The following is a 24,671-nucleotide window of genomic DNA, read 5'->3' as shown; positions in this document are numbered from 1 at the left end:
ACTATTTGCTTATTTCAATCTCTCATTGCAGGTACTTTTACCCATTTCCTGTTGGGCCCTTACTTTATCAAGTTGAGCTTTCAATTGGAGGGCAGCAGTTTCATGGGAAAGGAAGAACAAGACAAGCTGCTAAGCATGATGCAGCTGCTAAAGCACTGAAAGTTCTGCAGAATGAGCCCTTGCCTGAGAAACCAGAGGTGGGAATTAATCTTAGTGTTGTAAGCGTAAACTGCTAAGAGAAACGGAGATATTGTTGTAGATATTTTCCTTATTGAAAGGAAAATGACAGTTGTGAAATTTAGTTCTCTGTGGTAGTGTTGACCTACTTGTGTCAATAGAAACACTTTGATTTAAAAACATACATTTCTATGGAACTAGAGCTTTCCAAAATGATTATATTAATTCTTCTGCTGTCATATTTTTCCACAGCAATGCTATAGACCTCTGTCAGATATGAGCACTGGAAGCATAGATAGGAACTAATATCTTATCAGGTACAGATCATATACAAACTTCTGAAGAAGTGCATAAATGGGGTACTTGCATTCTAGTATGGGCAACATAGAAATCAGACATGGGTTTGTTTCCTGGGCAAAATTCCTACATGATTTTGGAAAGAACCATTGAAATTCCAGAGAAGCAGGAAGTTCATGGAAGAGTAAACTCATATACACGTTCTGATATGAATATAAGAAGCAAATTTTTATCCCTCTGTATATTTATGGCTGTCCAGCACTTTCCATTCCACAACCCTGTTACTGGTTTCATTCATGCTTCTTTGCTAAGTTGCTTTAGGCAGAAGGCCTTATTGTGTGCACACGAGTTACCCATAGCTTCTGGGGCTGGTTGGCTGCGTGCACACTCTCCATGTGTGCTGGCTGACTGCTTTGGCCAAAAACTACTACAAAGAGGGTATTTATTCTTCCCTTTATGGGTTCATTATATATGTCTGAGTTACGAGGGCATGATGTTAGAACTAAGAGAAAGGGGTCTGTTGATGTACTCCATGCTGGCATCTAGATTGTGTTGAGGAGGAGCCCATGCAAGATTAACCTAGAACCAAAAGAGACTAGGATATTGCCAGAGAGGTGAGGAACAGGAAGCAAAGGTTAGAGCGATAACTTTCAATCTGGGGAGAGTGAGAACTTGCTAAATATGGAGTCTGGCTGAGCAAGAAGAAAAATTAAGAATTGGGCAAGAAGGTAACAAAGGGTCTTGTACAGGGAGGGAAAAAAAAAAAGCTGGGAACTACCAGGAATGACAGAGCAAGAGGATTGAGGAAATGTGTTGTGAAGCCAAGGGACATTGAGTTAAAACTTCATGCTTGTGGGAGAGAGCATTGCTCAGATAATTAGGCAAAAACACTGGATCTGATGGTTCAGGGAAGAGGCCTACGAGTCACTCATAGTAGTGGTTCAGGTGACAAGCTGTTCTGCAGGAATGTAAATTATTGAATGATGGAGGCTACTAAGTGTCAAGGGATTACAAATGCTATCAGAGAGAACAGAGTGATGATGGAATAGAAGCTGAAGGAGTGGAGATGAGTTCTGCACTGAAATCTAGAACTGTTGATAGCCAGAGTGTGGTCAGGGACAAGCTGGATGTCTTAGCGCAGAAGAGGTCAAGACTGAGGGAATGTTCCCCATCAGTGCAGGGGAACTCCATAATTCCTGAGTACTGTTGTTCTGTGTAAGTGATGCATGACATCCTCTCTTTGCACTCACACTTGTAGAAGAGAACCTACTGTCATCAGCCATTTTCCACCTCAGGTAGCAAAGTTCTGTGTACTGGACCCAAGGAGTCCAACTCTGCAGAAAATAATAGGATCACATGTAACTGAATTCTTCTCTGTGTATTTGTTTTTTTAGAATTGCTTCTGTAAGAATGACTTTCTGAATATTTGTAGTTGTATTTAAAGTTGAGTAATGTGAGATGTTCAGAACAACCACTGTGATTGTCTTTACATGATGTATCTTTTTTAATAGGATGTCTCATTCAGTGTAAGGAGTGTAAAGTGAGAGGTAAATGAAGTAAACCTATAGAGTCTTTCCTTTATCCCTTTTTTTTAAGGATACAATAAGGGGAAGTACTACTGTGAACGATGCAAGAGATTGCAAGAAGGGAGAATTATTTTATGAATAAAAAAGTTGCAAGATCTTTGGGAGCTGAACGGTGGCTCGACCCTGCTATATATATGTTGGGCAAGTCACTTAAACTTTCATAAGAAACAAGCATTTGTTGTTTTATTTTTCTGTTTGACTTGTCTAGAAAATGAGCAGTAGGAAATGCAGCTATGCTTAAGGAGAGCAATCCTTTGAACAGAGTACTGTTTTATAATAAGTACTCAAATCAGACCTTAATTTAAAATTTGCTACTTAAATGAATATTTGTAACTTTCAAATATTGTAGCTTTAGGAGTGTCTAAGAAATTGCTGGTTTTGTAACAGCATTCTGCACTAGACAAAATGAAGATAAAATAAGGAAGATTTTACTACTGAGCACTGCTTATTCCTGCATTCAGTGAGGCAAAGTCCTTGAAGGATATGGTAGTGTAAGGTCACAGGAGGTGTTATTACAATGTGTGTATACAACGGAGGCAAATTGAGATTTCACAAGGAGACATAACCCTGATACTTCCTACCTGTCATTTGATGTTGCCAGTACTTTTCCTTTTAAATGTAGTTTGTGTATCCCATTTCTGTGTGTATGTAAACAGAATTTGTTTCAACTTTTAAATTCTTATTTTGGGGGGGTGGTAGTGGTGTACTTTTTTAAAAAAATATTTTACAAATTTTTATACTTACAGAATTTTTGTAATTTTAAATTAGAAAATATTCAGTACTTAAGAAGAAGTAATTGAATAAAATGATTAGACTTTGAGGGTAAGAATGACCCACACCTTCTCTGACTACAAATGTAGAAGCAAGTAGCAGGGAAAAAAAATTTAATAATATTAGCCCTCAACTGAACAAAGCCCTGCCTGAAAAATGCAATTTAATTTTAAAATCTGCTCTGCTTTGAGTGCAAGGCTGTAGCAGGAGACCTCCAAAGGGCCTAACCTAAGTTAGTCTGACTGGAGTTAAGACACACTGACAAAGTTGCAGTATGAGGTTACTTTGCACGTTCAAAGATAGAGGTGATAAAGCATCATTTTAAAGCTTAGAAAGCTATGCTTCCTAACTTTTGTCTAAAAATACAAAAAGCAGAATTGCTTCTATGTTTTTTGTGAACTTCTTTGTTAAATATCAGCTGCTATACCCTTAATATGGAAGAAAATAGACTGATAGCTAAGTTGAAATCAATGTAGTTCTAATCAGCAATTCCCAGTCATATCTGCTTATAAGCAGCCTTTAAGGAAGTGCCTGTTGAAAGAGTTCCTGGGAAAGGATGAATCCTTCTTAAAGGAGTACATTACTGTTGCAGTTTGCTTGGGAGTTTTTTAATCTATTGCTTTTGTTTTCTCTGTGACTGTTTTTTTCACTTGTTAGAGATGGATTTGAAGAATTTGACGAGAGTGAAGAGTAATAAATGTTTATATTTGTGGTGTCATTCTGATATAGCGATGTAGATTCCTTGGGGAATTTAGTTTATGCACACATGCAAACTACTTTAAAAGTAGACTTTATAGATAATCTGCATTGAGGTGTGCAGGGAAAAAGTATTATTTTTTTTATTTATAAAATAAACTGATCCAGAACTCAAGTAGACATGAATTAATTGGTAAAATAGCTATAGTCTGTTAGTTGTTCTTTTTCTATTAATTTACTCTTTTTAGGTAAAGGTATTGAAGAAAAGTACCTGTGTTTCACACTGGCAGAACAGACTTGGTGTATGTTAAGAATATACACCATAATATAGCAAATAATTCCGCACTATTTATTTGTATTCTCTTGAAAGGATATGAAATGGGAAAAATCTAATTCAATAAAGAGAAGTCCTGGTCACCTTCGCAAGGAAAAATGTTGGAATTTGAAAAACTGGAATATATCTGAAATTACAAGGAAAGGAAAAATATTTGTAATTAAAGTGATTGTGCTAATGATTTGACAGTAAGGGTAGTGACAGATCATTCCTAGAGGTGCTGGTGGTAGACTTGCTGTAACACCTAGACCATAATAAAATAAGACCATAGTAGTTCAAATATTTTTACTGGGTATATGATGCTATTCCTTTTGAACTTACCAATTGCATTTGAAATAGGTTTTAGAATATGATGATCAAGACTTTTGATTCCTGTATTCAGTCTTGGTTTTGCCAATTTTTACCTGCGTTGTGCCTTCTGCTGAGGTATAGTATGGTTCCTCTAGTGTAGGTGTTGCCTCCACGTTTCTCATGCAGTCTAATGCCCAGTGTATCTGCCTCGCTCCTATGGGAGTGGTGCCATCCTGTGGTCTCAGTTTTTGCAGACCTGAAGATTGTTCTATGTACGCCTCCGTGTAGAGGTTGGAGACTGGCTGTAGTAGTGGGATCAGAAGTATCAGATGCTATCATTGTAAAAGGATTTGGGCTATATGTGCTCTTCTGAAATGTTTGCAGTGCAAACCTGCAATACAAGGTTACGAACAAGTTAGATTAAAACAGACATTGGGGATGCTTGCTACCATCAAAACTACTTTTAATCAATGAGAGCTCTCTAGCATATTTCTGCTGCTCCAATAAAACATTTAAATCATTTTTGTTACCTGGTTGCATAACTAGTATTGTGGCATGATATAATTGGTGAAATTGTTGCTGTTCATCTTTATCATAATCTTTCCAATATCACTGCTGGACACTTAGTCTTAAAATTTCTCTGTTGCTGTTACCGTGCCTCTTAGTTCATGTTGATCCCAACATCAGTGAAGACATTTTTGGAATCACAATCAAAATTTTACCTGGAGATACGTAGAAGTGCCTGTAGGTAAGCTTCACCTGGCACTGCTGTCCTCCTAGCAGGTGTAAGTTCTCAGAGATGTACACCATTTGATTTAAGGCAAGTTCCTGATAGTATGTTCTTCAGATGAGAAAAAAATCGAGATGAAGCATTTACAAGGGAGCATGTTAAAAGATAGGATTATGCCAGGGTCTAATTAACCATCCTTTATTCACATTGGTCCCATTCTCAGAATCTTTTTTTTTCCACCCTTTCTCTTATCTGATACTGTCTTAGTGCTTTTACAAATGTCCAATCAGTATATGAAAATTGTATTTCATAAAGGTACTTCCATTTGGAAATTTTACACTTCAGTTTGTTTTTATATAAATAGATTTTTAAACCTATTGGCCCTTATTCCATTTGTTCTTTCCTGTAACAAGCACATGAAAATATGAAGGTTTGTTAGCTTTTACACATACACCTTAAATGAGCTTTTTAAGTTTCAATTCTGTAGTATGTGTGCTGCATTTCTACACATTCACGTAAAATGGCAGTAAAGGTTAGACTACTTAAAATTTTGAGAGTTCAGTAAGCTGGTTGGATGGATAAAATTCAATTTATTAGGATCTTTATTTTAAATAGAGTATGCTTCTTTTAGGTTAACGGAAAAGAACCAGATGATGAAAATCTCAATAAATCTGAAATAAGCCAAGTTTTTGAGATTGCACTTAAAAGGAACTTGCCTGTGAATTTTGAGGTATGTTTATTTTACAAGCTCTAGATTTGTTTTTATTAGAATATTAAGGGTACATATTAAGTTGAGTCTCTTCTAGATAACCAAACAACTGACTTTTAACATGTTTTGTTAGTTGTGAATGCACTTTTACCTTTGACAGTCACCCTGATTGTCTTGGAGTTTATATGGTAAAGTGAAGAAAAAAGAAAAATCCACCTGTTCACAAATTCATGCACTAAAATCATAACATGAGTGAACAGCTACACTGTGGTTGTCTGTGCAATCTTTTTTCCAGACTTTTTGAAAAATCAGTAATACAGTGAAGAAATGAAACACAACACATTAATGGTTAGAACATTGAAGTGCAAAGTTGAGGCAAAAGAGTATAGCTCACTCTGAAAGACATTTATGGAAGTATTTGCTTGATTAAGCACTGATGTGGACTACATGCAAGTTGCAGAATCTCACAAATAGGTTTCTTTTCTTGCCATGAGGGGACCTCATGTGCATCTTACTTTCCTTTCCCTTTGGCCTGGCTGCTTGCTGCCTCTTTGCCCCTCCTTGATCATTTTAGTTATCTTCAATCAATAGGAGCATCTCTGTTTCACTAAAATATTAATTTATCATGCTGCTTTCCTGAGCTGGCAGAGTACCATTTAAGTTGACTATCTGAATTATTATAGTAAGAAAATGCAATTGTGTATAACTAAATTGCTTTTAAAACCGTTCTGTGAAATTTTACGTGAAGCTTTCAGTTATTGTAGATTAGCCTGAGCATCACTGATAAAAATATGCTGTCACACAAAGCCAGTTGTGGGTGGAAGTCCTTAATTCATTCTTACTTTTTGACTTTATGGATATTTTATTTTTTAAAGTATGATGGATTACTAATATAGTTACAAGACTAAATCTGTAATAGGCAGCTATCTCTTTAGATGTCTCCAGAATTCTTGATTTCTTAACTAAAATACTGGATCCTAAAGAATTGCTTTCTCTGTAATGTTTTGTTCCTGTAACATGATGTATTTAATGAGGTGATGTTAACTGTGTGGAAGTACACACTGACGAAATAGAACAGTCATGTTTTAATATTGAAAGAATAAATCGGTAAAATCAGATGGGTTGATGACTTACGTAAATACTGTTTACTGCTTGCTGCATCTGACCTTTTTAAAGTATATGTTTATGTGGGTGGGATTATATTGTTAGAACAAGTATGATTTACATCTCTACTTTCTGGATTGTATGAGACACTTAAATCTCTTTATCCGTAGTTCTTGAGAGAAGTTTACTATAAACAATGTGCCCTACCATTTTTAATAAGTGTTTATCACGCTTTCACTCAGTTTTTCCCTCTGAAACAGGTGACCAAGGAAAGTGGTCCTCCCCATATGAAGAGCTTTGTAACCAAGGTGTCAGTTGGAGAATTCATGGGTGAAGGTGAAGGAAAGAGCAAGAAGATCTCCAAGAAAAATGCTGCAATAGCAGTCCTAGAAGAACTGAAAAAATTGCCACCCCTCCCTACAGTTGAGAAAATGAAGCCACGAATCAAAAAGAAAACAAAATCAATAGTGAAGGTAAGAGACAAACAGATTGGAAATATGACTGTTGTAAATAATTGTCAGATGAGGGGTGTTTCTGAGTTAATTTTAAACATTCTTCAACTGCTCAATGTTTATCAGCAGTCTGGTACTACAAATGAAAGGATATTTTGCTCCCACATGGGGTTCTGACACCGCTTTTACAACAGTTATCAGTAAATTCAGGATGGAAGAGAAACCATATAAAAGAATGAGTAGCACATAAAAATCAAGCTCTGACTCAAGTCTGAGACTTTACAGCTCTGAATTTTGCATGATTTTCTTGTGCAAATTCTGCTACAAGCCTGTCACTCCTAATATAGCAGGATTAGAATTTGAAAAACTATTACCTGTGGTAGGATATATGTGGTCAACTGTGGCAGCAGAGCCAAATAAATTGAGTGTTTCTCTGGCTGTGACAGTGTTTTATTAAGTAACTTCTATTTCAGTGTTCTTAGACTCTAGAGATGAATGAATCCAGTGGCACACTGCATTTTTGTCTGTTAACCAAATATTCACAAATTTTGGCTTATTTCCTAAACATTGTTCTATATAGCTGCAAACAAGTCCAGAATATGGTCAAGGAATGAATCCCATTAGCAGACTTGCCCAGATACAGCAGGCCAAGAAAGAGAAGGAACCAGAGTACATGCTCATCACAGAACGTGGTCTTCCAAGGCGCAGGGAGTTTGTTATGCAGGTTTGTATGTTAATTTGAGATGATGAAATACAGTTGTTTGTGTAACTTCTGTTTGGTTTTTTTGTTCTTGGAGGCCAATGCTATTTGATAGTAAATGACAACTTGCTTAGAGTAATGATCACTCGAACTATTTTGAGTCTCATGGCATGCTAGGACACAGATCACCAATAAGTGAATTCTCATACTACTATTTGAGAATTGATTTGGTTTTCATTCCTCTTTTGTCCAGGTGAAAGTTGGTGTACACACAGCTGAAGGAATGGGCACGAACAAAAAAGTTGCTAAACGCAATGCAGCTGAAAATATGTTGGAACTTTTAGGTTTCAAAGTCCCTCAACCTCAACCTCCAAAGCCAGCATTAAAGACAGAAGAGAAGGTAACAGTTTTTAAGAATCAAGCACTGTTTAATACTACAGCAAAAGCTGAGTTGAAACAATAGCAAATTTGCAAGGCAGTAACAGCGTAGTAAAGTCATGCTTTCTGCCCTGGCCAGAAAGTGACTGTGAATAGTGCATGAAGGCTTCAGTTTTGCAAGTAAGTCAAAATCTCATCAGAAAGCTAAATTCTTTATAGAATGGCTCAGAATCTGTGATACTTGATGTATTGGTCTTAGAAACTTGCAGACATATGGGTTATAGGACTTTGTGGTAGCAGTAGATTTACACAGCCTTATCACCAATTGCAGTCAAAAGTTTGTTACAGGTCTCCTCCTGTGGTTGGTCCCTGAGCGGGGAAAGAGCCTTGCATTCTCTTTTTGATTTAGCAGATGTTACCAGGCAGTTAAAATAGCAAGTTTGGTTTTAGTTTTTTCCTTTTTGTGTTTATGCTCATTTGTGTCCATATGTTGTCTTCAGCAATACCAATAACTAATGCTAGTTTAACTGGCTTTATTATGGTACCTAGTTCTCAATATCTGTGTTCTTAATACCACTTCACTGGTCTATAAATAGGTTTAGTCATTCACTGAATAAGAACCATTGAACTTGTCTCTTCTTGGTAGCTATGTAATAACTGAGGTTTTTGAATACTAAATTTTTCAGTAAAATTTTGACTAGTCAGATCACCTACATCTTGAAATTTTAAACTTGGGATATTGTGTGTTTGTCTTTTTTCCTTTTATTTTTAAGACACCAGTGAAGAAACCAGGTGATGGGAGAAAAGTAACCTTCTTTGAGCCGGGCTCTGAAGAGACTTCAACTAGTGAGTAACCTTAGTGAAAGAAGCTTGGCCCTGTTGGCCCATGTGTGTGCATGTAAGACATGTTTCTCAGTCTCCTCAGTAGTGTCTGTGATGCAGCGGTGTGCAACTGCTGGCCTGCAATTAAGTGTACCTCTTGGGAAGGTTTTGTTGAGATCCCAAAGAGTTTATTCCTCCCAAGTCACAATTACTTAACAGTGGCTCCAGTCATTCTATGGTTTTGTTATTTGTTCCTATAGTCTAAGTGATGAAATACAAACTTCTGAACCCAAAAAATATATCTGGAATGTGGTTGCAACTGTCTGAGGTGTTTGTAAGCTTGACTAACCTGCAGAAACTGCTCCCAGAAGTAAAGGTGCTCCTATTGGCAGAAGCAGGAGTTACACTGATTCATTTATTCAGTAAGCAAACTCTGTCTTGCTGGTGCTGCATCTCTGACCCATCAAAGGTGAATCAAGCTCTCTAAATTTGTTAGGGTTTCAAAAAAATTTGAAACCTTTTTTTTTTTTTTTTCAGAAGTGGCTTTTGATGCCTATATATGTCTTAGTGTGCCTGCAGAAGGCCTCACAGAAATAGCTAGCATCTGTTTAGTACGTACCCCTCTCTTCTCAGGTAATAAAGAAGATGAGTTTAGGATGCCTTATCTCAGCCATCAGCAGCTTCCTGCTGGAATTCTTCCCATGGTCCCTGAGGTTGCACAAGCTGTAGGAGCCAATCAAGGACACCACACCAAAGAGTTCAATAGGGCAGCCCCAAATCCTGCCAAGGCTACAGTAACAGCAATGATTGCTAGAGAGCTATTGTATGGTGGTACTTCTCCTACTGCTGAGACCATACTGAAGAATAACAACTCATCAGGCCATGTACCCCACGGACCACTTACTCGGCCCTCTGAGCAGCTGGACTATCTTTCCAATGTTCAAGGAATCCAGGTAAAGGTTCAACTTTGCAAGATTTCTTCCAAAGCTGTGCAAACTGGTCCAACCTAAAGCTTTTTAGTTCTGGTGACTGCTGTCTTCTGAGGCTGCTTGTTAAGCTGAAATTCATGTATTAAATGTTTTACTTTACCTATGAAATGTACTGAATTTTACAGCTTTTGTTACTTAGTTTTCAAATGTGCATTTCTGTACTACATCCTCAGCCTTAATTCTGTGCTACTCTGATGTCTTGGAAGAATAAAATTGAAGGTAGCATTTTCTGAAAATTGTCATGATGTAGGAACATAATATGAACTTGAACTTGACTTATCTGAAATAATTTTTTTTAATAATCTTTCATACATTAACATTTACTGTAAGCTGTACGTTTTCTTGTGTTTCTTCCCTTTAATCAGAATTGCATTAAGTTCCTATATTGTTAAAGAAGCTCAGTGGATTAAAAAGCATAATAGGGAAAATTGTAAATGCAGATAGCTATGATCAGAATAAAGGTCCCAGCAACAATCCTTAAGTACCACTTTTATTCAGAAGGCTTGCAGAGCTCTTATCATTGCCAAAAAACATCCCAAGTGAAGTCAGACTTCAAAGTAAATGGTTCTACTGGCTGACAGAATGATTGAAAGTAAGATTCAGCTTCATCTATGGGCAAAGAATCTATAGCAGTTGTGATTTATTTCCTGTACTTGGTTAACTGAAAATAACTAAATCCTTCTCTTGTCTTCAGGTTGAATATAAAGACTTTCCAAAAAATAACAAGAATGAGTTTGTATCTCTTATAAACTGTTCCTCTCAGCCACCACTGATCAGCCATGGAATTGGAAAGGATGTAGAATCTTGCCATGATATGGTATGATGAATATTGCTGAAATGCTTTCTCTTTGGCCTTCACTGAACTAAGGGATGCAGGGGATAGACCAAGGTTTCATATTACTGCTGGATGGCAATTAATTAAATGCTGTATAATTCCCTGGCTAATTTTTGTCTAGTATTTCACAGGTTGCTGAAATAATTGATTAATAATATCAGAATCTAATCTAAATAACCTTTAAAATGCCTAATATATGCTAACAATTTTGGTCTACAAAAATGTAGACCAAAAATTGTCTTGATAATATTTGCATGAGCACATATTAAAGAAAATATATGAACAGGAACTTTTAAAACATGAGAGCATATGAGCTTATTTTCTGTAACAGAATGGGCTGATATTTCATTGAGAACTGTAATATTTGGATTCATGTTACCAGAGTTTCTGCTGGAATGGAATCCAAAATGGAAGAAATGCAATTCACCATTACATAGCAGGAGACACTCTAAATCTGTTAAGATCCCTTTATAAATAAGGTCTTTTATTAACAATAACTGGAATATTTCTGTGTGAAAGAATGAGTCTTCTAGACTTCAAACTGTAAGGAACTTTGTGTATAAAAGACATTACATATTGCTAACAATATGTACACAGTCTACTACAATTTGAAGAGAGTTTCGTTCTTCTGGTAGCCAGTGGTGACCTGAGTGCTGACTACAGACTGAAGTAAAAGTTTGCAATTTATAAATACACTTAGGAAAACCTGATTTTACTGATTTTTATACTAAAAAACTTTGCAGTGATCTTCTAATGGCTATAATTTGATGCAGATTTCTTTGATCCTTGTCACTTAATTTTAATGTTTTCATACCTGTCACTACATCCTGCTGTAAAGGGCTCCTTGTAAGACTAAGCACACAAGTTAGTGCAGTAGGTAGCAGGGAAAAGGACAGCCAGTTCAGAGTTGAAACATTGAGACTGGGCCAACCTGAGAACCTTGCTCTGTTCAGATATTCAGCTTTCACTAATACACGTGCCATAACTAGTTGGAGATATTCTGAAAAGGTGCACCTGAAATTGATCTGAATAAAGTTGAAAAAAATCTTCAGTTCTCAAGGGAGGTGACTTAGTTTTGCATTAGCCATGTCATATCAACTCTTCTCTCAAACAGTCACACGTGCCCTATCTGTGTTGTATTTTTGATTCTTGTGTAACTTGTTTTCTTTTTCTGCAAAGGACTTTTAGGTTTTGTGTATTTTAATGTCCTTTGTCTTAAGCTTTGAATAGTTTGAGGCATTGCTAATTTAGTGTCTTTTCCCTTGATATTAATAGTACTGCTCAATTAATTTTCCCCCATTGCTAAAACAAATGCAATGGGAATCCCCAAGCCACAGCACCATTCTATTGTTGTAGCAAGAGGAAATTCTACACCATTGCATTTTTTCCACCATAATTATGTATCTTAATATATTACCAAAATTAGGACATTTACTTTAAGTGAGTCCCAGTCCTGCTTTCACTAAATGAATGAAATGTGCTCAGGTTGAATTGCTATATGCTCTCTCTTTTCTTCAGGCTGCATTGAATATTTTGAAGTTGCTGTCTGAGTTGGACCAACAAACCACAGAGATGCCAAGAACAGGAAATGGACCAATGTCTGTGTGAGTGTGACCCATTGACTTTCCCTTGCATTAACGGAAACCTCTAACCCTGTGATGTTCTATAAACAAATAAAATGTGAGGGTTTTTTTCTTTGCCAGAAAAGTTAAAATGCCAAGGCTGTTATCTTCTTCAGACGGATGAGAGGGTAGGTTTTATGATCAAGCTTGTGATTTTCATCTGTCAAATGCAAATTACTAAGCAGGAGCAAGTGGATAAAATGTAATGGCTGTGATACAGAGCAGTTCTGACTGTGATCCCTCTGCTGAAACTGTTTACAGAGATTTGTAAATAGTGTGACTTTTCAGTGTGTTTGTTACAGCTGCTCCTCTCTTTCTAGAAACCTTCTGTATTTAAAATGTAAATAATGTCTACATTTCACAGCAAAAGTTTAGCCTCATTTAGATAATAAGCTGTCAAAATGATGGAATTAACAAAGTGCTAATTGATTAAAAATGGAGGCCAGTTATATGGAAACAAGTTGTTATATGCACCTCAAATTGTTTGTTTCTGATTTTGAAGCATCTTATTCATGGAAATAGTGTTTTATCTCCTAAGTAACAGGTGTTTTCTCATTTGTAGATGTGTGAAACAAGAAATGGAAAGTGACCCTCTTCTCAAACCGGCTAACTCAAACACTTTGGGACAAACACTGGACAGCACTGCCTAAAAAAGGCTTTTGACTGGACCCAAACCTGAAAGCACCAGAGAAAATCAAATGCTTCCTATTAATGTAACCTAACTGTTTTAGAGTGCTACAGTCTTTACAACCTACTGTAGTGTCTAAATCATAACTGTTGCTTTTTCTTCAAACAGTGATAAATTTTTAGTTTCATTATGTTGTTTTGATTGAAATGACACTATAAATTTTTCATTTAAAAGTTTCTTAATTGTATCTAGAACAATAGCACAGTTTAGAAACTTTGTCTTCTGAGACTGACATGTTATCTGTGAACTAACTTGGGAAGATCATATCCATGTATGTGGTTATTTTGTTTTTATTGAAATAGCAAAGTTTCACTGGAAACAAGTTGTGTGCCCACCATTTTAAAAAGTCCAATACTTTCGCAAACAGCGTAATTATCCAACGGTTGAATGAATTAAAACGCTTTAGGAATTTTAAACTTTGTTTGATCGTTTTTGGTTAATTTCTAGTTTTCTTGAGTGGGGGGTAGGGGAACTCAAATGCAACATGACTTTAAATGATCTCTGATCTATGTTTTAAGGATTGTGTGTATAGACGGCACACAGCTCACTACATTACAGGATATGATCTCAATGTAGTGCATATAAAACTGCAGATTGATTTTCCTTGAGTGCTTTATACTGTTTAATTACATCTCCATGTAGGGCTGAAAAAAATTACCTATGTTTATATATAAACTGTGTTGCTTTTGATGTTGTGTTATTGCGTACTGAACTGTGCGCAATAAAGTTTTTTGCATATGGTCCAGGTAAAGCACGATAGCCTTGCAAGTTAAGTACTGCTTCAGTTCATTGTTTACGCTGGAATTTTTTCTCCCCATGGAATGTAAGTAAAACGTAGTGTTTGTCACCAATAAATGGTAATACTAAATTTTTTTGGTTAATTTATTCTCGTATGCCACTACAGGGGCTGCTTTTTTTATAGGATTTGTAATGCTTGTGATATAGTACGGGCAGTATTGTAAAGCTATGGAGTAACTGTACAATGGTTATCAATTACATATAAATAACTACTATTTAGTAATGTGGAGGATGTGAAAAACCTGGCAAGGTCAAGGAAATTCAAAAGTAATGTGGGTACATTTTGTTATTTGTGCCACAGTGTGTTAGTGCAACTGTATTAATGGGAGCTTAAACTAAAGTTATGATTATGACAAGAAACCTGGTGCAACAGGTTGGTATGATTTCAAAGTTTAAGTCTCTACTTTTAAGTTTCCTTGTTTGCTTGTAATTTGAGTCACAACCTTGCCTTGCACTTAGTAATTTTTCGGGGGTAGTACTTTCAAAACAAAACAAAACTTTCCCTCTAGAAACAAAAACTGGCACTGTAGATCGACACATGACAGTGTATCATTTGGATGTGAACTACATTCAGTGTGTACTTACCTGGTAATCTGTAGCAGCACTTCCTAAACACCTGTTTGCAGTGCGTGTAGTAACTCTTGTCACGGAAAGCAGTTACTGCATAGGCTGTGTCTCAAAGTTAAATATTTGTCTCGGCCATTTTATTTGCATTATCAAAAGCAGTTTGGCCACATTAACTGCATACCAAATTTTATTGAATCAAGTTGGTTTTGATCATTGTAAAGTTTTTTTTGTTTTTTTGTTTTGGTTTGGGTTTTTTTTACATTTGTAGAACTAAAATGCTGTACATTTAAAAATTAAAAGAAACTTGCTAGGTTGAGGCTTTGTTTTGCAAATTCTTACAACTTAGAAACTACTTACCAAACAATTTATATTGTAATACAGACACCACATTGATAGCGGTGTAAATGGTCTCCCTACCTTTATCTGCTGCTACTTAGGAATTTTCTCTTTGCATGGGACTAGAGCCTATTCTGACTATTTTGCAGCATTAGTTTGTCTGTAATGCTGTTTCATGTGAACCTGAATTAAGGTACTTTGCCATAGATACCTCTGGTTTTATACTCTTAAATGCATCTCATCTTAGAGGTGCTATGCAAGAGAAGGTTCTTTCATCAAAAATCGTGTAAACTCAACCTCATGATGGGAGACCTCATGTCACACTGTGTGGATTCTAGGTAAGCTGAAGTAAGTTCCAGAGCACCACAGTCCCTTGCTTTTTCTCATCTCATCTGTGCTCGATGCAGCAAAGGTTAGGAAGAATAATTACATATATATGTAATCACCTGAAGGCTTATATGATACTTTTGATCAACAGATAATAAAATGTTCTAGAAAAAAATACAAATATGAGAAAACTGAGGTGAAATTCCCTGGCTGCAGTAGTCTAGCAGTCTGTTATAGCATGCATTTCTGAGTACTAGCAAAGTGTTGTCTGCAAGACACCTCACCCTTTTGGAGTCTTTCTTTGAAGTTTTTACTTTTGGTTTTGATCTTAAAAAACCTTTTTGACTGCAAGTAAATGAGCTGCAGCTTCCAAATAGGAATATCAGTGTACATTAGCTGGGGCTTCATGCCACACATTTCAGTAATGATCCCATTATAGAAAATTTAAGTAGAAGGTCTGTTCCAAAATTACTTTCTCCTATTCATACCTTAATTGGTTAGGGTTGTTCTCCCACAAGCAGATTTTACAAGCATTATCTTATTTGACTCTGCTTAAATTACCACAAACATTTTTGTAAGTTAATGCATTTTTTCCTATTTTGTATTCTGAATCTGCTCTACATTTAGTAAATTGTGAAATTTTGCACCCAAAATACTCAGTTTATTTCAGCTAGAGAGAACTTCCCTTTAATCACTTTCAAATGGGAGTAAGGAAAACAAAGTATTTAGTCTGATCTATCAGGCTCATAACTATTGTGCTAACAACTGAGAGGGATTTGTTTCTTTTCAGAATTCACCACCTTATTATCCCAGCCTCTTAAATCATACAGCCAGTGTTCTGCTAGCAGGACTGCCCCTAGGCTGCTGCTTCGAAGTGCAGAGGAAGGAGGTCTGATCCTAAAGGGCCTCCGCTCCAGGTTTAGTAACTGTAAGTGAAGGCGATTCCTGAGGAGGCAGGTCACTGAGGGACAGGAGATGTGAGGTGGCAGAACAAGTCATTGAATTTCAGTGCATTTCAGTCTTGTTCATTTGGTCCTTTTTTAATGCCTGCCCATTCTACTTCCAAATGCGGAACATACAGGCTCAGAGGAAGTAGCTGAGAAGTTTGGAAACCAGATTCTGGAAATACACTGATGTTCCAGTAGGTAAGCTTGTAAATAAGATCAGCAGAGACCAGACAGTAGGTTATACATTTTCCTTCACCAAAGAACATGTCCTTTCTGCCTGGACTCCCTCACATGTCTAGACTTTGACAGATTCCAGTCTTCATGTTCTTCCCTTCTGGTATTGGAAAGCAAGCACTCATTACTATTTTCTCAAATTTCAAAGCCTTAAGCCAACCTCTAAATTCTAGCAGCTCTTGCATTGCTTTCCTTCAAGCCTTTTCTTACTCATAGAAGTATACAGCTGCTCCTAATAGTGGCTCTTGTGTCAAAAGAATGATCCTATGCCACTGTTCCTTGAAGAGGTGCAAATGTCTTGTAACTCATAGGATAGGAACCCAAAGAGTGGCTCTGGAGATGTGCTACATATGAAACCTGACAAATAAAGCATTTTCCAGTGCTGTGTTACCAAGCTTAAAGACTGCTGCACAAGTACCAGGTTGCACTCTGCAGTGGGTGTACAAGAAGGAAGGTAGTCCATGGTCACCCAGGGGTTTTGGAGTATTACTTGCTTTCTTGAATGGGTCAGTTTGCTATTGAGACAAAAACCTGCACCACATAAAAGTTAAAGGGGAACAGTGAAAATTGGTCATGGAATTTTTTTAAAACAGAATATTTTATTTGATAGTAGGAAGTCCTGACTCCCCAAAGGAAGAACCATGACTTTTCCCGATCCATCACTCTTGGTTGAAGGATGGAGAGCTTAAAGGATTTGTGCAAAATCTCTTTTGGGGAATGCTGACCTGTAGGATAGTGAAAATGTGCCTACAGAATGAGAAGCAGCCTGGATTACTGCGATAACTGTTTCATCCATAATATTAAAATACATTCCCCTAACTTTTGGTTTAGAATATAAGCAGCTAGTATTTCCTTAGGATAAAGACAATCTGAAAGGACCCAGTTGGGGAGTGTGGAGTCATCAGGGTAGTTATCCTTGTTCTCAGTTCTCTGGTCAAATTTTAGTAACATACCTCAGCGTTAAATGTAATAGTACTCAAGAGTTCCACTGCAATTATTATGTTGCCTAAGGATCAAACCAAAATTCTGTTCTAACTCACTGATCAAAGTCAAAAATAGTTTTTATTTAGTGCTAATGTAGAAAGAAATGGTGGAGCTTCCAAAAGTGCCAAACTGCAGGAAAGGATAGGATGTGTGTATACCACTTCACTCATCTTCTTTTGTGAAGCAACCAGACAAACATTTGCTGCTTTTATTTTGAAAGTCTGCAGATAAAAAACAACAGAATAAATGTGAATTAATGTAATACTGTCCTTAAGGGCTGCTATATTTAAGTGACTCCTCTGTTTAAGCTCAGACGAAGAATGCTGCTCCAGAGGTGATTACAAATCTGAAAATACTCAACTTCATCTCTGTGGCTGTGACATGCTGCCAAGTGGATACATACACTTATTTAATACCCAGGAACTTCTGAGCAAGAACCTGAACATCCCATGGAAGGAGGCTGAGGAAAAAAATGAAGTTGTTAGAGCAAATGAAAATCTCTAGGGTATTCATTTAATCTCTAGTTTAGAACTGAATAAAAGCATACAGATGGCAAATAAGATTTATCCAAAAGTGTATTTTATTCTCCTACAAATTGTATACCACTATCAGTACCCAAATGCAACAAAATTGTATTTCATTAGAAATGAAAAAATTATAGTGCTTTTAAACTTTCCTTGTGCTCCCACTTAGTTTCACAGTATTTCTTAGCAACCTGCTAATAGAGGATGGTTTAGATTTTTTTTTTTTCAAAATGTCCCATGTTAATGATGCAGAAAATATTCTTCACAGAGTATGCTTTCAGTACTTTGATCATCTGCTACCATTCTTTCTTTTATCCTTACTATTTCCAACCAAAAGAGTCTTTAATGTTTAAATGTGGGGGGTTGGTTGGTTGGTTGGGTTTTTTTTTGGGGGGGGGTCCTTCAGAAGGGAGATTAGTGGTCCCAAAGAACACAATCCCTGTCCTGTGTTAAGGGGCAAAACCTCCGACGTGTCTCATATCAAAGTCCAAATGCAAAATCTGTTTAGGGACAACTGGGCATCTCTACAGACACTAATCCATGCTCCCCATTTCACCATGGGTGCAATCTCCCAGACTGCTGTTCTACCATTTTAAAGCCACAACCAAGTACATCACATAGGGATATATCTATTGTGGTCTGATGAATAAGTATTGCTTCCATTGCTGTTTTCACACAGTAGCTTGGTTTTAACCGAGATGGCCATTTAGCTCTTGCCTAGAAAAAAACAATTGGGAAAGAAGGCATAAATAAATCCATCGGTAGTTTGTTGTAAATAAGATTCAGTATAACTGTCCTGCAAACTGCCACTGCATTTGCATAAAAAGTTTGTAAATTCCCTTTAAAGCTTGTTAAGTAGACACGGAGGAGCTTATGTATTAAAATGTTGAGCCACCAAGTTATTTTAATTACTAAAGTGGATAAAAACTTGAAGAAAATGTGCTACTTCAAACTCACAAAGGCTAAATACATTTAAATCTCTTCTAAGCGTTATACCGTGCTAACTTCAAAGGTAACTGGTGTTTTCAGTGAGTGTTTAACTTCTTGCATTTCCATGTGCCAAAGGACTGATGTAGAAACCCAATGCTGATTCTTATTTAAAAGAAAAAAATGTTATTTAAGAGCTTTTACTGTCTAAACCCTCCCTATTCTGCTGGGCTATAATTGTGTGCAGATAGGGAAGATGTACCTGGATTGAAGTGATACTGAGACTGGGTGAGATGCAGACCTCTTGTCATTCTTTAGTCAGCTGGATATAACTTCATTGATTTTAATGGCCTTCTGCCATGAATGTGATGCATTTTTGTTTAGACTGGACATTAAAGCTAGTCCCACTTCAAACAAACACGTGACAAGTGTTCCAACCATGAATGTGCAAAAAGCTTGCACATGCTGCATCTCAAAGCACTTGAGCCCATGCTCCTCTGGGCTAACTAGGGAGGGAATGAACCTTGTGGATCATGAGGGATGTTTCCAAATTCCCTGTGAAATGCTGCCATTTCTTCCCATTTTCTTGTCTCTCAATATTTGCTGTTGGCACTTTCTTTTAGGAAGATGGTTTAGCCTTTGGCTATGTGGCATGCTTGCCCCTCCCTTCCCACTAGGGGTTTTACTTCATAAAGATGCTTGCTCTCTTCCCCTCCCCTTCTCTCCATGAATTCCTACTCCTAGAAATGTAACATCTCTTAAAGCAGTCTTTGAGATTATCTGACTTGTGATGGACAGATTCCAGCATCTGTGAGGTATATGCAGTACCTGACCTTTCCTTAGAGAGAAACACATTTCAACAGAATGTTCCATGAGGTGTTCTTCCAAACTCGGTAAAAAGTCAGAGCACAAGCTGTGCTCACAGCCAGGGCTGTGTGGGGTCCTCTGTTCTTCACCCGACTACCCTGCGGGGTTGTCATCCTCAGTGCAAAAAATGGTGCTGTACCACTTGGGAGACAGGTCAGCTGCTTGGAGATGCCTTTTCTCTTCATCCTGTGCTGCCGACCTTGACACCTCCTGATCCCAAGAACCCACTAGCAAGGCTTGTGATACCTTCCTGGTTGTAGCTAAATTAAGATTAACTGTTTATCTGTTGGACCAAAGCATTTCCATCTGAGTTAAATTGAAAAGTTTTGTAATATGTTTGAGTTCTTGCACATTTTCTTTCAACGTTGCCCATATAAATGGAATAAAAACACTGGGTTACTTTTGCAAGATAAAGAACGACATGAACATTTCTAAAGTCACTTTTAAGTCAACACCATATTGGTCTACAGTTTTCTTTGTCTTTTTGCTCCATCTCTTTCTGACAGAGCAGTGTCCTTCATCAATACCTATGTAAAATTCAATTGCTAATAATTAAAAAGAGTCATCTGTAAGCCATCAAAGCTCCCCTTTCCCTCCAAAAATGTTTTCTGTAGACTCTAGCCAATAATTTTGCAAAATATTACTGGTGTCATACAGCACTTGGAAATTGCTGTATTCGCAGTACAAAGCTGTTAACAAGGCAGTTGCTCGTCTAACAGGCATTTATTGTTTCCATGTTTTAGTTGGTTTATCTGAGCTTGAAAATATTGTTAAAACATTTTGATCAATTTTAAGGCTAAACCTGAGAGATGCATAAAACCAGCAGTCCTGCAAGGTGAGTGCTCTGGCTCACCCTAAGACTCACTGCAATGGTCATAACCTACAAAACTGCAGCAGCCCTAGGGAAGGTTTGTGTTCACTGGAAAAACGAATGTTGGGATCTCTTGGTAAAAGTGCTTTGGGTCCCTGGTGACCCGTTTCGACCCACCCCTCAACCAGCTGCTGCCAACAGGCCTGAAGCTCCTGCTGCAGTCACAGTGTGATCCATTGCTGTCAGTTTTGGAAGGTAGTCTGTTAGGAAGAAAAAAAAGAGAACGTGATTTATGTGCAAATAGGCCTATTGAAGTGGTAAATCTGAATACATCTCCCTGTTGAGTCTCTTTTGCTGAAACTCAGCTGGGTCATTCACAGTCTTTATTTGCTTCTAGTTTTAGCTGCAGGCTAAAAAAATTCTGGCTCCACAACTAAACTATGGCAGTTTCCTTCCTACTAACCTTTATTCTGTGAATTTTGTGTTTTTTTCCTATTCCAAAAGACCAGTGTGTATGATGTTGGCAGATGCTCACAAAGATTTTTTTTTCAATACCCTGTCAGTGTGCTGTTTTATTTTGATCATCATAGTGCTTCACAGTGAAGTTGCTGACCCAGCAGTTTGGAGAGATGTTTTCATGGCTGCTCTTTTTTTTTTTTTTTTTTTTTTTTTTTTTCTGTTACAAAATTTTATGCTGGAAAATTAAAATTTATATTAAAAATTTCCTGAATATTGGAGGTATTTTGTGCTGGGTTTTTAGTCTAGGTTATTATGTCAGGAATGCAGAGGTTACACTTCAATTAAAGTTTGGATTTCTTCATACTTAGTTCTGATTTAACAAAAACCCTGAACTTAACAGTGTAGCAGTTGGATGCTGGCATGTGAAATATTTAATCATCCCGTGAGACTTACAAGGTCTTGTTTAGCAGTTCAGCAGCATTTCTTCTTTCATCAGGTTTCCGCTTCCCAGAGAAAAGAATGATTCTGTGCTAGCACTGGGTGTTGGCATTTGGAAGAAGCTGAAAACATGTCCCTGTGAAGGCTGGCATATAATACAAAAGCGTTCTTCAGAGGTTGTGGTACTTTCAAAGAAATGCACGTGATAACTGCCTTTTAACCTTTCACCTCTCTTTGGCCACTCGTGTAAGCTTGGACTCCCACGAGCAAGCCGAGGGACACCGACTGGAGGCCCAGCCCAGCCTGCCGCTGCCTGCGGCTGCAGCGAGTCACCCCCGTGCGAGGGAGGTGCGGAGCAGTCCTGCGGCCCCAAGTCCGGCTCACCTGCTGCGAAGCAAGGTTCCCCCAGGCTGTCGGCTCCGGCCAGCAATGCCCCACAGAAGAGGTTCCTCTGCAAGTAAATAATAACAGGAGGATTGGGACCTGAGTGTGTTCTGACTTTTGCTGCCTCTTGAGGAACTTCCAGAGTTCAGTCTTGCTACAATGAGCCCAGAGTTGAAGAACTCACCTAGCTAAAGAGATTTTCAACATGCTTCTGCCAAGGAGAATAAAACCCAGTGAAATAAAATAAATTCGATGCTAAGCTCTGCTGCAGCTGTTTAACATCCCAGACCTTTCCATTTTTCCTTCCTTGCCAAGCTAGGCAACACAAATAACATTTATAGTTCCTTTTACATTGTACATGTGACCTGGGTTTGCAAGTGTAACAAGATTAGTTTTCCCTGTAATCCTCTTACAATGTCCTTCCTTTGATTGTCTTTTCATCTTTTGGTGTTCTGGAACTTGGATGAATAGGATTGAGATTTATTCTTCAAGTCCTGTTTGACAAACTGCTTTCAAGAATTAGTTGCCTACAAACACATTTAATTTGGAAAAAGCATTTTAATAGTAGCTGAATTATGCAGTGTTATGTCAAACATACTACAAAGCCTATATATGTGCTTGCAGTATGTATATCTAGATTCTACTAGACAAGGAGGTGAAAAAAAAAAGATAATTTTTCAGAGTGTCTAAAATATCTCAGGTGGCTTCTCCAGGCAGATTTGCAGAGCCTCATCTGTATGTCTGAAAATTAGCTGACAAACCGACCATGTGCCTTTTCTTGCTCTCACCACATTTCAAGGACCGTCCTTGAACTACACCTTCTATTAGTCCCACAGGACATATTGGCCTTGCAATCAGCTTGATCCAGTCCCCTTGTCACTGAATCCCTGTTCAGCTTGTAGGAGCTTGATACCAACAGCTGTTTTGCTGAAGCAGTGATGTGACAAGTCACACAATGCCAACACTTCATACTCAGAGTGAGCAACTGAACAGCTATGCCTGGTGCCTTGGCATAACCAGTGTGTATTTTACAAACAGAAAAACTCAAAGCATGGAGCAATTACATGATTTTGAGCTAGTCTAGACCAGAGCTACTTATTGCAGAAATCAGGGTTGTTCAACTCCTGTGTTTAGCCCAAAAAGACCACCCTGCTGATGTAAAACTAGCATATGGCTTTGTGCTTTTCCCTGCCTGTTAAATTTTGACTGCATTTCAACCCTTTCTCTTTAGTTGGTCTTATTCTAGGAACAAAAGTTCCTACTTTCCTCAGGAGGTGCTGAGAGGGGAAGGTCACAGAACCAGCACGTGCCTGAATCATACGGTGGCACCCCCTGCTATACAGCAACCGCTGGTGAGGGATGAAACGCTGTGCTTGGCTGACCTTTATGAACATGAATAGATGCACAGTCCCTGCATGAAAAGGACACTGAAAATACCTTCAATGTGTATTCAAGGATGTCATGTGGCTGGTCTCCACTAGAGACTGATGACTGGATTCACACCCCATTTCCAAGGTGAATTTATAGCTTTAAAATCACCCCACGTTGCCGTGCTCGAGTTACAAGCCAGGCTGTTCTCATACAAAGCTTTGCTCTCTATTCCATTCCTTACATTACTCAGTGGCAAACTATTTAACGCAGTATTGCCTGCCTATAGCCACCTGAAGGCCAAGTAACTGCTACTGTGACGTTTCCTGAGTGTGGTGGGCATCCCCCCAGTGACACAAACCTGAGCTGAAACCCGGTCGCACATGATCTGGGAGAAAACCGGCGGGGTAAGCGGTCAGTCCTTGAGTTAACTGCCGGGGGGCTCCTGCTTTGGATTAGGGTTGGATCACAGGCTTGATGTTGCCACTGCATTTGCACATCCCTTTGGACAAGTCACTAACCACGGAAGCCCTATACAACAGTGTTTTTTATCCGGATTTTTGTAGTATTTCTCTTGTCCCGTGAGCCTCTTTTGCAGGCCAACCAGCCAGCTCTCTTGGTAAAATAACTGAAGGACATAGGGTTCTTCCCCCACTGAAATTGTGTAGTTAGGCCAAATGTTTGTAGACAAGGAAGCCTATTCAGAGATAACTTATCTCTGAGTAGAATAGATAAAGGGGCCGGTACTAGCACAGACAGGTTTTTTAGATAACTATGTATGTAAGCTAGGTGGGAAGTAGGATTGAGCACGTGCAGAAGCAGAGTTCAGCTAGTGGACACCGTGAGAAAGACTGTAGATGACCACCAAAGAATGAGGACGCATGTGCTGAGGACATTGCATATGTTAAATGAGTTCCAGGAGATTGTATGACTATATTAATAATTTCTTGGGAAAGTGATGAATATATATACTTTAACCGTATATATTTAGTGCTGTTGAAATACCCCAGTGTGCACATTAGGTGGAGCCATCTCCTGTTGTCTGGCACCTCAATAAAGAATGCTTACTTTCTAAAACTTCAAAATGAGTTTTAGAGAGTTATTTCAGACCAGGTTATGGTATCAATTTGGCGACCCAGGTGGGACGCCACTCTTGAGCCTTGATGGATCCTGGAATTGTGGAATTTAAGCTGGCACCAAGAATTCATGGAGAGGACCCTAATAACTGGACCAAGAGCCCTTGAGCAAAGGACCACTGGTTTGTGAACATTAAAGCATTCTTTTGGGAATTTGGTTGGGTTGCCTGCCTGTCAGATGCAGTGAAAGCTACACAAGGTTGGGCTAAAATCCCGGGTGATGGGTTACAAGTTCCCCTTTGGATTAACCAAGGGTTAGAGTTTTATTTGATGCAAATGTTGAATGTAACTGAGGTACTTGTTACCAGAACTCTATTTGTTGTAATAATTACTTGTTTGTGGTGTTGTGTGAAAGATCCACTTTTGTGTGTAATCTCTTGTGT

At 38.0% G+C, this 24,671-nt stretch overlaps 1 protein-coding gene and 1 long non-coding RNA gene across 4 annotated transcripts in view; one reads left to right on the top strand and one right to left on the bottom strand.

Annotated features, from left to right (window-relative positions):
* Window positions 1–14,049, top strand: part of STAU1 (staufen double-stranded RNA binding protein 1) — a 29,157-nt gene extending 15,108 nt beyond the window's left edge. The window contains exons 7-16 of one of the 3 annotated variants that reach the window (XM_026862173.1): window positions 32–197; window positions 5,514–5,612; window positions 6,938–7,168; window positions 7,728–7,871; window positions 8,101–8,247; window positions 8,999–9,071; window positions 9,681–10,000; window positions 10,731–10,853; window positions 12,390–12,475; window positions 13,056–14,049. In XM_026862173.1, the coding sequence (XP_026717974.1) occupies window positions 32–197; window positions 5,514–5,612; window positions 6,938–7,168; window positions 7,728–7,871; window positions 8,101–8,247; window positions 8,999–9,071; window positions 9,681–10,000; window positions 10,731–10,853; window positions 12,390–12,475; window positions 13,056–13,143 (1,477 nt within the window). In that variant the 3' untranslated portion in view covers window positions 13,144–14,049. The remainder of the gene's footprint in view (window positions 1–31; window positions 198–5,513; window positions 5,613–6,937; window positions 7,169–7,727; window positions 7,872–8,100; window positions 8,248–8,998; window positions 9,072–9,680; window positions 10,001–10,730; window positions 10,854–12,389; window positions 12,476–13,055) is intronic. The other 2 variants (XM_026862174.1, XM_026862175.1) reach the window with 2 other exon arrangements.
* Window positions 14,050–18,296: 4,247 nt separating this feature from the next.
* LOC113487527 lies at window positions 18,297–23,669 on the bottom strand. The gene is made up of 4 exons (XR_003399811.1): window positions 23,514–23,669; window positions 21,785–21,851; window positions 20,681–20,763; window positions 18,297–18,615 (listed from the first exon to the last, which is right to left on the bottom strand). It is a non-coding gene; the product is annotated as an uncharacterized LOC113487527 (long non-coding RNA).
* Window positions 23,670–24,671: the final 1,002 nt, after the last annotated feature.

The sequence above is a fragment of the Athene cunicularia genome, assembly GCF_003259725.1.
Source record: "Athene cunicularia isolate RWA chromosome 20 unlocalized genomic scaffold, athCun1 chr20_part1, whole genome shotgun sequence".
Classification (NCBI taxonomy): domain Eukaryota; kingdom Metazoa; phylum Chordata; class Aves; order Strigiformes; family Strigidae; genus Athene; species Athene cunicularia.
This window is presented reverse-complemented; position numbering and strand designations above follow the sequence as displayed.